The sequence below is a fragment of the Phyllostomus discolor genome, chromosome 7, assembly GCF_004126475.2.
Source record: "Phyllostomus discolor isolate MPI-MPIP mPhyDis1 chromosome 7, mPhyDis1.pri.v3, whole genome shotgun sequence".
Classification (NCBI taxonomy): domain Eukaryota; kingdom Metazoa; phylum Chordata; class Mammalia; order Chiroptera; family Phyllostomidae; genus Phyllostomus; species Phyllostomus discolor.
The window spans coordinates 31,926,908-31,943,481 of NC_040909.2; the positions used below are offsets into that span (position 1 = coordinate 31,926,908).

The 16,574-nt window shown below is 43.2% G+C and overlaps 1 protein-coding gene across 2 annotated transcripts in view; it reads left to right on the plus strand.

Annotated features, from left to right (window-relative positions):
- EPHB1 (EPH receptor B1) overlaps window positions 1-16,574 on the plus strand; it is a 417,402-nt gene that overhangs the window by 344,905 nt on the left and 55,923 nt on the right. For both annotated transcript variants that reach the window (XM_028518706.2, XM_036030689.1), the window contains one exon: window positions 6,608-6,730. In XM_028518706.2, the coding sequence (XP_028374507.1) occupies window positions 6,608-6,730 (123 nt within the window). The remainder of the gene's footprint in view (window positions 1-6,607; window positions 6,731-16,574) is intronic.

Sequence of the window (16,574 nt, forward strand, 5' to 3'; positions counted from 1 at the left end):
GAGTATGAGTAAATGAGGGCCTTTGCGGAGAGGAGGAAAGGCCCCAAGGTACAAAAAGTGTCTGAGTTTTTAGTGAGTGCTTATTAAATGTCAAATAAATTTAATGAGCTAGATTCACACATGTGTCTACTGCTAGCTCTAAGCCAGACACTCTAGCAACCATGTTGACTCTTTCAGTCTTGAGCTTGTTGGCTGTGACCCTCAGGTTCCTGGCAGGACTTCAATGGCCCAGACTGTGGGCTTTGCCTGGAAGGACCTGCCTTCCTTGGTCATTGATACCAAACAAGCGGGACAATGTTAAACTCTTTTTCCTCAATAGCAGGTAGACTGTGGCCCATTTTCCTTCTCCTGGGACACATATTAGGCAATATCTGTGGTTTTAAAAACAAAGCTTGCAAATGTGGTGAAACCCCCATAGAAAAGGTAGAAGGAAGAACATCCTCAGATCCACTGCTTTTCAGGCTCATTGCCCTCCCTGGGGCTCCCCTCTTGTATTCTTTCTCAAGCCCTGGCTGAGCATCCAGGACTTCTACTCTTTCATGTAGAAAGACAACCACCCATTGTCCTGGTTTCTGACCTCCCAAGCAGGTAGAGCAAACTGTTTCTAGTGCCCATTGACCTTTCCTGGTAGGCTCAGTCCAAGAAACTGCCGGGTCTTCAGCCCTTCACATCAACAGCTTCAACTACCACCCACATTCCAGTCAAATCTCCAACTGCAGACCCAGTTCTCCAGCTCAGTTTCCATTCTGAGTTTTCTGACTGCCTTTTAGTCACCTGCATGTTTCATCTGTGCATTCAAAGTCCAAAACCACATGTGCCAATGTCCTTGACAATAGGGTTTCTTGCCTAAAGTCCATTACCTGGTTCATAGTACCATTTCATTCTATAAGTTTTGGCATTGATTTGAATTCTTCTTTTCACGGCTATGAATTCTTCCTTTGAAATTTCTCTTGCCTCTTCTTCTATTCTCATAGTTGAATGCTGTCATCTTTCACCTTCATGACTTTAACAACCTCATAGTTGTTTTCTCAGCCTCCAGCTCCTCCCCCACAACAATGCATGTGAATGCTGCAGCCTGCCAGCAAAATGTACTCTCTGATGCCTTGCGCTCAGTACATCCCTCCCCTGCTGATGAAACAGTTGTCAGCTCTGTGTGTCCGATGGCAACAATCCTAATGCCTTTGTTTGGTAATCAAGGCCCTCCTGTGCTAGTGCATCAGCACCGTTCCTTTTCAGAACCCCCTTCTCTGCATATTCAAGCTGGTCACATTCCTCTCTCTCTGAGCTGTGCCTCATGGCACTTCAAGCTCCTCTCTCCCATGCATGAACATGTGACTTGTCCTGCTAAGATTCTGACCTTAAAGACTGGCATTCATAGCCTCCTGCCTTCCCTGGTTTCAGCATCATGTACAGCTTGTTTCCAGACTCTCCAGCATTGTACCCCAATTATTTCATGTCTCAATTACCTGAAGAATTTTACAAGATACATTTGTCCTATAGCTCCCATAGTCCCCCAAACAATGCTGTTTTGGTGTCCAGTCAGTGCTGAGAAAAATGAGGGGTGATCAACTGAGACAGAGGATTAAGTGAAGTCCCTTCCAGGGACTGAATTTTATATGCACTTCCCTAAACTGCTTCTCTCTTGTGCTTAGATATCTGGGCCAAATTTAGATGAGTCACAAAGATGACTAAGTCTGCCTTGGGTTCAGAGTGGGCAACAATGAAACATACCTCCCCGCTTTCCATGACTCCATCCAAACTGTTGGCACACAAGATATTGGTGACTAAAAATAGCCTAACTCACTACCTCTCTAGAACCACTCTGTGGGATTCTAGGAGTCCTTTACCAGCAGGAAGGCATCAGGCTCTTCCTGGCACTCCTGAAGCCTCCTAGACAGCCATGCTGTCCATGGACCTAAAAGATGTCCATGGCATTGATTTTGTACTTTCTTAATGCACAAGAGGGCAGAAGAGGAGCAGTCTTCTCCTTCAAATTGTCATCCTAAATGTCACCTACTGTTTGGAACTGGCCCTTTCCCAGCCCACTTCTGTTCTGCCCTGAAAACCTAGCACTTGTAAACTTGATAACTAACCTTTTAGAATCACCCCCACACATCTGTCGGCATCCCAGAGTTTGTCCCAGTGTCGTCATTTTTGACAGTACCCTGATCTACTGATGCAGAGTCTCTCACAATGGCCGGGAGTTTCTTCTACTTCGAGGATTTCTTCATGCCATGCAAGGAGGCTCTGGATTGTGGCTAAGTCATTTCTCCCCAGACTTAATGTATTTAAAGCCTTGGTTCATGATTAAGATTTAGCAAGTGTCCTAGAACTATGATCCTTTAAACTATAGCTTTAGCAGTCCAGGCTGTGACCCCAGCCATAGCATAAATAAGTTTCGAGGTCAAAGAACAAACATGTACAAATCAAATCTTTAATAGAAATTACTTAGCTAGAAGATCATAAAACTGAAGATTTTTTTTCTCTCTCAAGGCACTAGCAATCAGAAGTTTAGACCCATGCATACCATTTTTTGCCAGAGGTTCATAACCTACGTTAAAAAATAACCAGAAACTGGAAATACTATACATATATAATATTAACAATAATGATGTGAACCACTGTGCAGAGCATTATAAAATGCCTTATGTTATTAATCTATAGTACATTTGATATTATTATTAGTGCCACTATTAATATTTTCCCAACATTCACAATCTGAGAACATTTTCAGAGCCCTGTCTCCAAATGTTTTGCTCTGCCTGACTCGGCAGCTGACTTGAATTCCTTGTTCACTGTCTGGTGATTCATTGCACTAAATACCATTTTCCTGATAATTAAAAACTGCTCACTGGCAAGTGGGAGCAGGGACGGGCTGATGCAGGATTTATGCAGAAACACAAAATGAGCCAAAAGACAAATGACCTGTTCTGCCTAGCTAAAGACATTCTTTTTTCTCCCCGTCTTCTGGGACTTGAGAAAGGCTAGCTATAATGCGGGAGAAAGGTCTGGAGAGATGTGTCATTTGGAGATGAGACAGTGCAGGAGGGGCCACTAAGTGCACATGCTCAGCCACGTCACTCTTCTGATTTAGAAGAGATGATCGTGGATTGCTGCTCCTAGCCTGAGGGGTGTAGGCCAGGACCACTTGCTAGGTCAGTCCTATCCAGACCCTATCAGAAGAAAAGCACCGAGCCTGAGCTATTTGTCAGACTTTTGATTTCAGCTTCTTTTGCTCAGTGTAACAACAGCATCCTCAATGTCAGGGAAAACAAGTACTGATTCCTAGTGTTGCATAGAGGACAGACAGTCTAATTAACATCACATCACCACTTCTAGTCTCTTGTAACCTCTTCAGCTTCTTGTGAAACGGTCAAAACCCCTGGCCTCAGAACAGCAGCAGTGACATTGCATGTGTATATACACATACACACACCATAATTCTACAGTCCACCAAGGTAGAAAACCTCCCAGTGAGTAAACTACACCTGTCATTAAAGTGTGAACTTTCTCTCATTTAGGTGCACTTCATTGCCCATTACTGGCCTAAAAGAATCCTGGCACCAGCAAGAGATGAGCCATTCCCTTCTGGGAATAATAGCTCCTTCCCAGAACTGATTGGGGCCAATATCTGTAAAGCTCATTAACTGGGAATCCTTTCTCATTCATCCTTATATATGTCTTTACTTGCAAGCCATTCATTATAGCACATTCTAGATTGTTTAATTAGTTTCCATGCAAGAGATCCTGTAGGACAGCTTAACATACATCATTTAAAAGCCCTTGATCTAGAATAACAAGGTAGTTATTTTTAAAGTAACTAACATAACCCTAAGCAGCTTATATTCCTCACTGCCCACCCCACTTCCTCTTTCTACCTTCCCAAACATTTCCGAGAACGATTTATTGGTGATTATCATGAGTACAGTATATCAGTCTGTGAGCCCTCTCTGTGCACTAGGCACTGTGCTAGGTATGTCACCTATAATATGATCTTTAATATCATTACCACCCTAGGAAGGAGGTGTTATCGCCCCCATTAGTAGGTGTACGTGGACTTGTTGCATTATGATGGGTTAGTAAGAGGATTTGGGTTCTGACCTCACCTCTGGGCACTGGCATCTAGGCTCTCAACCTCTTTTTCTCTCAGCTCAGAATTCAGTAAAAGTTACAGGTTGTTGGCACTGACTGCTGTCCGTTTTGCATTTCAAGTGGGTCTGTTGTTGCCTCATCTCATGTCCTCACCCCTCCAGTGCATGCTGACTTCCACCTGCAGCATCTGTGTTTTTTGTTTGTTATTTGTTAGTTTGTTTGTAATTTATGGAGGTAACATTCACTAATAACATTTAGAAATTTCAGGTGTATGACATTATAATTCAATATCTGTATACTCTGTTGCATGTTCACCACCCAAAATCTAGTTTCTTTCTATTACCATATATTTAACCCTCTTTACCAAATTGACTCAAACACTCTCTCTGGCCATGAAGCCTCCCCATCCACCTGCACAGCAGGCCAAGTAGCCCGAAGCCAATGACTGATGGGAATCACATGCTAATACCACATCTCCCTACTCCGTAGGCTGGGCCAGCTCTGAAGCCTGTGATGATTTACACTGGCCCCCAGAGCTTCCCTGGGTTAAGCCTGCTTCAGTTGCCCACAGTGGTAGGTGGCTTGAGAACACACTCTTCATAGATTTCCTTCCTTTCCCTCCTACTTCCCCACTCCCTTAGAGGGACTTCTTGGGATCAACACCCTTATAAGCCACTTGCTTTCAAAACCTTGTCTCAAGGGTTGCTTCTGGCACTGCTAATTTGGCTTTGCTAGACACTTTCAACCTGCTTTCAGTCGTTCCTCTTCACTTGTTCTCCCGACTAAATGAGAAAGGGATGAGCTCCCTCCCTATTTCCTCCTTTCCCACTCTTACTAAAGTAGAATCTCTCTCCCTGTGTCTCTCCCTTCTCTCCTGCATTCCCTAGGGATTAGAACATTCTGTGATAGAGGTGAGGATCTCTCTATTTGCTGTGTCCAAATGTCAGTCAGCAGATTCCAAGTCCATGTTGTCCTCCCCAGCTTTTCAAGAAGCACTCTAGAATAGTGTTGGTTGTCCTAAAGCAGGCCTAGCATGCTGGGAATCATTTTATTCAGTGACTGAGAATAACCCATCTTCCACAAAAAACCATTTTCTCTGTGCAGGGCACCTGGCTCTCTTTGGCTTTAAAGAAATATCTCTTTCAATTTTTTGCTCTATTATCCTTCTCTCTCTGGATTATTTTCTGGCACTTCCAATCCTTGCCTGAATTGGTGAGCAAGCCAACACTAATTTGGTGGAGCTATAGAGTCATTGTCAGAAGATTTTTGGATGAAATATGTCAAAACTAGACCATATGTGAAGGGCTGGGAGTCACCTGAGGATAAGCTGGCATGGGGAACATGGTGCTGAAAGGGCAGAACTTGGGGAACCTGATGTCCAGCTTCAGCCCCGGGCCCCAGCCGAGGGCACACAGCACTGTGCTTTTCCAGACCTGCCTGCCTGCTGACCTGACTCATCTGCTGAACCAGACAGTAGCAGCAGGCAGGGAAAATGCCTCCTCTTCACAAGGATGGGATGTTAGACTGTGTTGTTTAGCTTTTGAAGCCTCCCCCAACCCCACCACACACACCACCACCATGAAAATAGTTTCTGTGCTTTGCCTAATGACACATCTAACATGTTGAAGAATTACATTGTGAATGAATCCATTTGTTTCTTGGGTTCAATTTCCTTCTTTTGTCCCCTCTCCTCCACTTTTTGAATCCATTTTTTTCTGCAATGACAATTCCCTATTTTGTCCCCATGCACACCTATTCATCTTGCCACTGTAAACATCACTGACACAGTCTATATTCCTTTCTGTATTTCTCATTCACCATTTTATTTGTTTTTTATACTTCAGCGTGTCTGAAGGCAGGGGGTTCAATTATCATTTTTCTTTTATTCCACCTTATTTTTTTCTATGTAGACATTGCTCTTTTCTCTATCAATATTTTCTGTGCTTTTCTCTTCACATTTTCTCTTCTGGTATACTGTCTTGGTGTTTATATCTTGAGCTTTTCCTAATAGCAAATTCTTTTTTTTTTTTAATCCATCCTCATCCCTCTTCTAGCCCTGGACACGGCCGTCAGTAATAACCTTAACAGTGGCCTCCACTCAGGGAAGTTGTCAAGTTGATAAATATTGATATCTACCCTACCATTTTACCACCACTTTTCCGCTAATGCATTTGGCTGGCATCAATCAGCTTGCTTGCCTTCTGTGAGTGCCCGGTAAGGGAACTGGTCCTGATCTGTCACTTATAAGTAATCTGCTCCACATTTCATCAAGAGCTGAAATACAGAAGAGAATATGGAGGAGAAGGAGAAGTAGAGGACAGAGAACAGGGCTAGCATGGCCCAGGAGGAAGGGGGATAGGGAGACCCACCAAGGCATGGAGAGGCAGCCTGGTGTGCAGGTGAGAGCCCCCCTCCGCCCCCACCAGCCATATCCTCACTGCTTGGGGCAGCAGCTAGTGTTTAATGACCACTGTTCCTCTTTAGGATGTTAATCCTGCTTATCTCCTCCAATAAGGCTCCCCAGGGATGAAGATCTACATTGACCCCTTCACTTATGAAGACCCCAATGAAGCTGTCCGGGAGTTTGCCAAGGAGATTGATGTATCTTTTGTAAAAATTGAAGAGGTCATCGGAGCAGGTATGGCTCTCTCCTCCCCTCATTTCTATTCTCTTAGTGTCCAAACATCTTCTGCCTACCACTCTAGGTGTTCTCTACCATCTTTCTCCCTAGAAGATGAATTTGACCATCTACAGTGTGTTTCTAGGTATCTTTGGGGGACCTTAATACTGGTGGCCATGTTTGGTGTTGCAGAGAAGTCAGCTGTAGTTTTAAAAGATTCAGAAATAACTCTGGAAATGGACCAACAAATTCAGATAAGGCAAAAGATGTAGAGTACTCACTCAACTGAGAAGACTTTGAAAGAAATAGAAATTTTTAGAAGCTGAACCTAATATCCCACTCACTGACAATGACATCCCCATGCCTTCAGGCCAAGATTTCCTCCCATGTGTTCAGTTCTCTTTTTCTACATACATGCATTTGGGGATAGACAGTGATGAATTGAGGATGAGCCACTGTTTCCAGAAGAAAACCCACCCATAACCAAAGTTTCTACAGAAGATCTATGATATGAATGATAACACAAGACAAGTTTCACTCCCAAGAAACATGTGCTCTCATCCATCTTACTGCATCAGAACAGAAACTCAGCCCAGCAGAGAACTGACTGCCTAAGATGCTCTCGGGAAATCCTACCTAAAGACTGATCTAGAATTTTCATCACTCCTTAATGGATTGGTAGTTGAGTCAGCCAGACAATGAACCCAGCCTTATTAATGTAAATGAGTAAAATATCCCAAAATATCCTTACTTTATAAGTAATCTCTTTATTGCCTCCTCCGCTCTTTCCTTAAAAGATGTGTTTGCTTTGTGTCTTCTTTCCTACTTTCATTTTCTTCCACAACATTCTCTGTCTTGTCTTCTTCAATTCTTATTAGCCATTGTTCAAGCTCTTGTCACACTTATATGCTGAAGTCTTTTTAGCTCCTATGTCTAGAAGTGCTTTATTCATATATTTGAAGGGCCCTGGAATTGCCTCTTCCAATAATATTTTAACTCCATAAAATATGTTTAGTCAAAGTCTTACAGACAGCCACTCCATATTTTATCTTTAGGGGGAAAGTCATCGTTCTTCCATTCACTGCCTCCCTTAATGCGCTGAGGGGTCAAAAAGCCATCTGTGAAATTGGAAGTTGCATTTGAAAGCTTGCCCCATTAGGCCACTGTTTTCATGCTCTGGTTTTCCTCTTAAAGAGCTCCAGCCTCATGGCATCCCTGTGGTTGGTGCTGGGATCTCTGTCCGGACATAACTCTCTCCTCCCACTCACCCCTCAGCAGTTCAAGCCGGCTGGCCATAATCTGATCCACATGAGTCTATACATATTTCCCATTGACTTTCATTAAATATGTTACTGAACCACGACTTTCACTTATGTGCAGATAATTTTCTCTTCCTTCTTACACACTGACATAGTTAAGGACCCTGCCTTAGAAGGCTGGAAACCAGATAAATTGGAGGATTACTCTTAGGGGCTCAGATTTCTCCAGTACTCTTGAAAGAGTGCTGGAAAGGTGGGCTTTTGGTCCTGCACCCTATTTCCCTACATTATTAATTGTTGTTATGTCATGTGGTAATGGTGCCAGTGGTTTAGAATGTTGTTATTTATGTCATGGGCTTAGAGCAATGTGTTGTGGACTGCATTTCATCCCAGAGAGTACACATCAACCCCATCACGCCTTTGTCAGGGGAGGAGTAAAAAGCCTTCTCACTTATGATCCTGTCAGGGACTTACAATGTGGGATGAGCTCACCAACTGCTGAATGCCTAAAAAAGGACAATTGATGGCCATGCTTCACCCTTCACCTTCCATTTTTGTGTAGCCTTTGCTGATGCTTGTGCATTGTGCTCAGAGAAGCTCAGTCCTCTTTGTGGCTCACATGGTACTGGGGAAGGATTGATGCATTCAGCAGTTCATAAGATGCCCAGCAGTTTGGATAAAGGCCTCTGCCTGGTTGCTGCTGACCACCCTCTACCAGACACCCATTTCCTTAAGGCTAAGAAATCCCACAGCTAATCCCTGTGGATAGTAATTCACTATGCCTAACTCCGTTCCATTTTAACAGAAGATACTATCGCTTGGAACCAATCTTTATTGTCTCCAGTTCTTTTTCTCCTTTGTCCTACTCTTGCTTCTCCCACACCCTTCCTCATGGAGACTGGCTTCACTTTGTACTAAAACAGCTGGTATGAGGATGAGTTCAAAAAATTTTTTTTGAAAGGTAAGATTTACACAGTATAATTGGCATTATTTCTCTTAGCCAGCCAGATTTGGTGCAGGGGGCAAAAACCGGGTTGCAGAATGGTAACAAAACATTAAAAGAAGAATCAGAAGTCATTTTATTCTTCCTTCACTTGCTTCTTCATCAAGCTCTTATTGAACACTACTTGCATGCTGGATGTGGAATTCCAGAGGTGAACAAACCACTCTTCCCCTCATATGTCTGACAGTCTCAATGACAAATAGCACATGTACAAAGTGTTGGACCAATACAGCAGTGTTCAGCATTATTCTGGGAATGGTTAGGGATATTGGGAAGATTTCACAAAGGAGATAACCTTTGGCCTGAGCTTTCAAAGGTGAAAACTAGTAGAAAACCATAAGTTTCTGTGAATCCCATAAGGTAATGGGACAGAAGAGAAAAATTTAATGATTTAAGGAAGAAAATTAACACAACGTTCTGTCAATGGTGTGCTGGGGCCAGCTTCAGTACCTTGCAAAAGCCAATTGCGTGCATCTCTTCTCAGCCCATGTTCAGTGACATGATGTTGGTGGCTTGACATCAACCACAGTAGGAGTATTTACACCATGGGACTTGTGCATTGTGCTCAGAGAATTGGCAAATGATAAAAAAAAGGGGTATTGGTTTCTTTGTTTTTGAAGGGCTGGTAGTTGAACACTTACCAGCAGACTTCCAGGCTGTGTAAGGTTATTTCGAAGAGATTGCAGAGGAACCAGCCCATACCTGATGAGTCATAGCCAGAAGAGGGGGTCATGTTTGTTACAGAAGGGATTAAATTGGGAGTGCAAGGTCCTTATTCATTAAACATTGGTTCTGAGGTCTGTGCCTGGGATTGTAGTAGGACCTGGAAAATACAGTGAGGGCCTAATAATCCTGCCCTGCAGGGGTTATTTTCTAACATAGACACATTGTGCCACTCCATCATAAGAGGAGGACAGGTAATTCACAGCTAAGTTGAGGGGCCCAGAGAACACACAGAGGTGAAAAAGGGAGAGGCGTGATAGCAGGGAGTAACCCAGGGAACAGGGACCTGGGGGGACCCTGAGGATGTGGAGGCTTTGGATGGACTGATATTCCATGTAGCACATACTGAAAACAAGGAGGAGAGAAGGCTGCTGGAGAGACATTTGCTGAGGATAAGTGTTGAGCATCGAGGCTAGAGGAGCAGGCTGAGGCCTAGAGACCCAAAGATTGCAGTATAGATTCTGTCTTATAGAATATGGTAAACTCCTATAGGTTCCTGAGCAGGGTGAGTGATAGAAATGAGGTCGGGAGATGAAACTGATAGATGCTGTGTTTGGAGTGGACTGAAAGGAGGTGATGGGGAAGGGTAGGTATTACCTTAGAGGCATGGAAACCAGTTATGAGGTTTTGCCTGGAGAGAGTTTGAGATAGTGGATGCTGGGATTGTGGTGGTAAGGAAGGCTGCACCAAAGTTACTAAACTGATCTAAACCAGAATGTATCCAATCATGGTGAATGGAGTGACTACTGGGCTTGATGATTAGAGTTGAGGGGAAATGTGGCATGGAGAAGAGCTATGGCCAGAAATAAGGGGCATCAGGTTAAACATCTTAGAGGGAGAGGAGGGCTGACTGGCCCCCAAGGTGTGGGGAGTGGTGGTTATGCAGGCAAGTGAAGGCCAATGGAGTAAAATCTAGAAATTATGAGGATGAAGAATTGCATCAACTGCCAAGGTTTCTTCTAAAGTTGTAAAATATATTGAACAAATGGACCAGGTGTGATACCATTCAAGAAGACTGAATTATAATTACTCATTGTCTTTATGTAGTTATTTAATCCTTATGTGTCATCACCAGGCTCAAAGTTCTGTGGGGACAAAGGGTCATTCATGGTTTTATTAGTCTCATAGTTAGCCAAACATGTTCAATTTAGTATTTGTCATATGGTTGAATGAAAATAGATCCTTGGGCTGAAACTGGGAATAAAAACTGGGTAGAGTTCAGGAGAATGGGGAGAGATAGGAGAGAGCTGGAGTGAGATCATGTGTGCTCTGAAAGTGGCCCAGTGGAATGAAAGAGGACCAACCCTTCCTCTTCTCCCTGAAGATAATGGGAAAAACAGAAGTCTCTGTGGAGAGAGGGCAGCAAGCCATCTGGTGTCTTTGGAGCATATCAGCTCTTCGTAACCATGAATCCGGCTAATAGGAGTCACCTCAAACATCAATTACAATGCACTGGTTAATTCTGATCAGTTTAGTCAGTAGACTCACCCAGAGCATAAATCAGGGCTGCCGTGTATGACTGGGCCCTACAGCATGGACAGCACTCCTGGGTTGTATAGTGTGTAACCTATGTAACTATAGAGCAGCCCTGAGCATGACTGTGCAGTGCATGGAAATGCAGGTAGAGGTGTCAACAGAAGGTCATCCAGAGGAAGACATGCCAATTGTATTTTAATTAACAAACACATTCTCCTTTGACTCCAGCAGCTGCCGATTCAGCATTTCCACAGATTGGCTTATTGTGAGGGAGAAGGAGGCTTGTGGTGAGAGGTCTGGGCATGGAGAGTCAGAGAAAGGCAATGTGTGAGGTGTGCAGATAGGAATGGGGCCAGCAAGGCCCGCCGCCTCTCTCTTTGAAGAAGATAGTGGGTTTCTTGGGAATGGTTTTGTAGAAAGGCTTCCTGCCAGCCTGACTTTCTTGGGCTCATTCAGAGTGAAGGTAAGCAGCATGAGGGTAGCCTCCTATTGGGTCTGAGTTACAGAAGGAAGTTTCTAAAAGAGAAAAGCAAATATATGTCTTCAGTAATTATGATTAATATAGTTGACATGTACTGAACACACATCATATGCCTAACACTGGCCTATATACTTTATAAGAATTATTTTATTAACCTTCATAATAGCTGTGTGTGTGTGTGCACACGTGCAGTTAAACTGGTGGGGAAATCAACATTCAGAGGAGAGCTTGCTGAAGGTCAGGCTGCCAGTTGAGTTGATGGTAGAACAAGAATTGAAACTGAGACAGGGCTGATCTGGGTCTGGTGAATCCCCACACTACCTGCCACTTTGGTTATTCTGCAAAAAGAGCATCTAAGTATACTGGGACATTGTTTCTGGTGGTAAATTCTTCCAGCAGTTTGGAGGCCCAAGCCTCTTTGCTGGGAATGAGGATCCTGTCCGGGAATTCAGTATGCCCATGTCGTAGGCTGCAAAGACTGTCCCACATTTCCTGGGACAGTATGTTCTTCCTTAGAATACCCTGCTCCCATGATCCAGTCCTCCTAATATGATCAGTTTTCTGCCTTAAGAAGGACAACAATGAGACCCAAGATACTTAGCATTTTAATTATATGTGTTTACTTACATTAGGAAAATAAATCATAAGATAGGTGTCCAACAACCACAAAATGCTACAACAAAAGAGAAAACTAGTCTGCTCTCACCATCTAGGTATTAGGTATTGTGGACACTATGGCCATTCCATCTCATTCACCAACTCCAGCAGCCTGGTAATGGTGCCTGGGGGACTCTGCTGAGAAGAGAATAGGGTTGTAATCAATTAGTAATGCCCACCCTGAGTGCCGGGTCAGGAGACAGCGGAATGCCTGCCATAGTTTTACTATCCCTGGTTCAGCAATAACCTACTTATCTTGCACAGGCTCATGTGATAAAACTTGCTGTAAATCATACTTTCAAACCTAGTTTAAATTTATTCTTTAAAAGTCACTTTTCAGGTGGAAGCCTGAATTAGTAACTAGAAGCTCTGCTTTCCCTTTTCCCCCCTAAGGCAATTTGTGACTTCAAAATGCTGCAAAAAAAAAAGTGCAATTGTGTGTAGATTTGAGCTGCACACAGCCAATAGCTACTACTCGAAATACCTGCTGGCAGGTTGGACGTTTCACTTTCAAAAACTGAAAATTCTTTTCTTCTGATTTTATATTTAATAGTTGAGGTATTTAATGCTGCTGAACCACTTTTTTTTCTGCCTCTTTTTGTCAAGGGAGGTAGGAAAGGGGAACTGGCATGGAGCTGCAACTTGTAGGGAGTAATTTTAGCAGCTCTCTGGGAGCACAATCACAGGAACTGGCTAAATGACCCTCAGCTGACAGCCTGGAGGGTGGTGGTTCTCAGATTTGAGCCAGGCACCAAAATCACCTGGGGGCATTTTAAAACCCAAGTCACAGGGCCTCATCTACTGAGCTTCTGATCCAGCAAGTCTAAATGAGGTTCAAGAATCTGCATTTTCTAACAAGGTCCCAAGTGATGCTGATGCTGTTGGGTAGGAACCATGCTTCAGAACCTTTACCGAGAGCCACTGGCCACCAAATTGGCCTGAAGCTAGAACTGAGGCCTAGCCATGGGGAAGTTTTGCAGTAGGAGAGGCTCCAAGGTCAGCTGCAAAGACACATGCCAATCAAAGTCCAGCCAGACCAAAATTAGGCTGGCTGCACTTACTGTCAGTAGAGGATCTGCATAGAAAAAATCAACCACAATCACTACCCAATCATTCCTTATAAACATCTATTTTAAATACAATGATAATGCTCAATTTGTTGAAAACATTTTTTAAGTATGATGCATTTTTATTAAAAAAAAGTGAAAACTGGATGACCGTGATTTGGACATCATGTAAAAGACTGTGGCAAATTAAAAAGCACGATAGACCTCAAGCTCTGGCCCACATTATAGGAAAGGTATCAAAAAATCAAACATAGTTTCCTGAGAATAGTATGTAAACCTGAAGTCAAAGATCATTGGTGACAGTAGTTTCTTGACTATCAGGCATATAAGGCTCTGATTTTCTGTTCATTACTAATAATGACAATATGCCCATTGACTCCCATTCCTGATGAGGTTATGCAGATGCTAGAGCGCTAGAGCCCCCAGACGTTAGCACCCTAGGCTTACGAGGGGACATCTTCCATCCCCGGATACCAGATACAGATACCAGATACGGCAGTGGGGCTTTCCCACTACCCCTGACAAAAACCCCTGCTGTGTCTTGGATGAACCTCCTTCAAGTCTGTTCATCAAGTCTAGTTTTCCTTCCTTTTCTCTTCCAGTCCCCACCCACACTCCCAACCCAGATGTGTCTCCAACAGTGTGTGGTTTACGAAGCACTTTTCTCACAGACTTCACACCCTGTTAGGAAGGTCTACTAGTCCATCATTTCTTTTCATTGCACAGAGGTGAGAAAGCTAAGGCTAGAGAAGCGATAGGCCCAAAGTTGGATATTGGGTTCGGCATAGACTGGAACTTCCTCTACTCCTGGCCAGAGTTTCTCCCAACTGCGCTCAAGGGCCATTTAATTATAGGGTGGAGCACTGTCTCTGAGTGAGGCTAATGGATTAAGTGACTTCTTTGCAGTTGGTGCTTGGCAAACTTCTGGGCTTGGAGAACATGACGTCATTTCTTTGCCAGACAAGAAAGGAGCTATTTTTACAGAATCACTGTTCTTTAAGCCATTGCTTTCCAGTGATTGCTGAGAACATTTCTGAGAGAAGTAATGACCACCACCATTATGACCGACTGACTACAAAGTCCATCTCTCCCGATCCAAGGAGAGCATTTTTGAAGGCTTTATTTTTTTTTAGAGCAGTTTTAGGTTCACAGCAAAATTGATGGGAAGGAACAGAGATTTCCCACATGCCCCCTGCCCCTACGCATGTGCAGCCTCCCCCATTATCAACATCCAGGACCAGAGTGGTACATCTGTTAAAGCTGATGAACCTACATGGTCACCCAAAGTCTCTCTCTAGTTTACAGTAGGGGTCACTCTTGGTGTTGTTTGTTTTATGGATTTGGACAAATGTATAGTGACTTATATCCACCACTGTAGAATCATACAGCATAGTTTCACTGCCCTGACAATCCTCTCAGGAAAGCATTTTTTATCATTTTAAAAAACCATGTAATGAGAATCCCCTCCCCTACAGGAGGTAATTTAAAGCTAAAGTAGTAGAAGCACTTGAAGAGACATCAGCCACACAGATTAAACTATAAAATAATATCTTTCAATAAGGAAAGTCATGTGATCCACACTGTTCCATGTAGAGAGAACTTTCCAAAGCCACACACTCATTGGTTTCTTCCTTCTTTCTGCTCACTCACATGTATAAAGCCCACCGTCTGCATCGGGCCCTGTGTAGTGCAAGGCAGCCTGTATGCGAGCACTACTTTGGAAGGACTTAAATGGTATATTCCAGGACCTTTGGCAGTTTACTCCCTAATCTATTTGAATCTATTGGGTGGTTTATGTCTGTGGTTCTCAACGATGGCAGCACTGAAGAAACACCTGGGCGGCGAGGCCTGGCTTCGGGGGACTGTGACCAGTGCTGTCATGCTGGGCCCCATGCTCAGAAGGGCCTACACTTAGTTTAATGCTCTGCTGTCACAGTCTTAAAGTTCTTGATAATTTTTGAGCAAGGAATTCTGCATTTCCATTTTGCACCAGACCCCACAAATCATGTAGCCAATTCTGTAAGAAGCTTTTAAATACATCATGCCCAGGCTGCAGCCAGACCAACTAATCAGTATCACTGTTGGTGGAACCCAGGCTTTGGTACTTTGTAAAGTTTCCCAGGTGATTGCAGTGGCAACCAACTTCAGGAACCACTGGTGTAGAACCAAAGTCCTCACCCAGGTGCTTATGTGTGTGTTGTGGGGAATATCAGAGTCACCTGGAGCACTTTTCCAAACTTCACACACTGGTACATACAATTGATAAATTGATTCCTAAATATTCTGATCCCACCTGACTAGCCAGGCAGGGACATCTCTCTATGAGACAGCTCCACTGTGTCTGCTGTTCCCTGAACACTGAATTGCTGTGACAGTAACTGTACAGTTGGGGCATGGTGATCCCTGGATTATAACTTCATATCCCCACAGCTCTGTTCCCTGTGGCACTGCTAACCTAGCACCCCTACCAGGAGGCAATATGGCAGGAAAAAGGGAGGGCCTGGACCACAGCCCTTCGTCTGACTCACACCTCTGGAGTTTGGGGCATGTTTTCTTTGTGCCTCAGTTTCCTTATTAGTAAAATGGAGATAATAATAACAAACTTATGAAGGTATTGTGAGGATTGATAAAATAAGTCCTGCAAAGAGCCTAGCACAGTGCCTGACACACAGTAGGTGGTCAATAAATGTTGGTGCAATATCTCCTCCAAGAAGAAATATGATCATAACTTTCCCCTCAACTCTCAACTATGTCTTTTCACTAAAAGAAAATAGAACTCATTTTTATAATAAGGAAGAAATACCAATATTCTTCAGTTAGTATACTTATCAAATATGCAATGTGTATTCATTCAGCTTATAGTTATTGAATATCTGCTAGGTTAAGGTATAAGAGGGATGGATTCCACATATATATACACACACACATGTGGATACACATGTATACACACATATATGCATACACATATATACATGTATGTGGACACATGCATGTACATGCTCACACATACTGTACACACATATATACATACACATACACACAGATATAACAGGTCACTGTTTAGTACTTTCCTTTAAATTTTACTCATTTGCTTATTGTAACAATTTATACAACATAAAAGTAACCAAACTAAGTTTCCTAATCTTTGCTTTCCCACTCTATTCCCATCATTCTAGGGTAACCATTTAAAAAATAA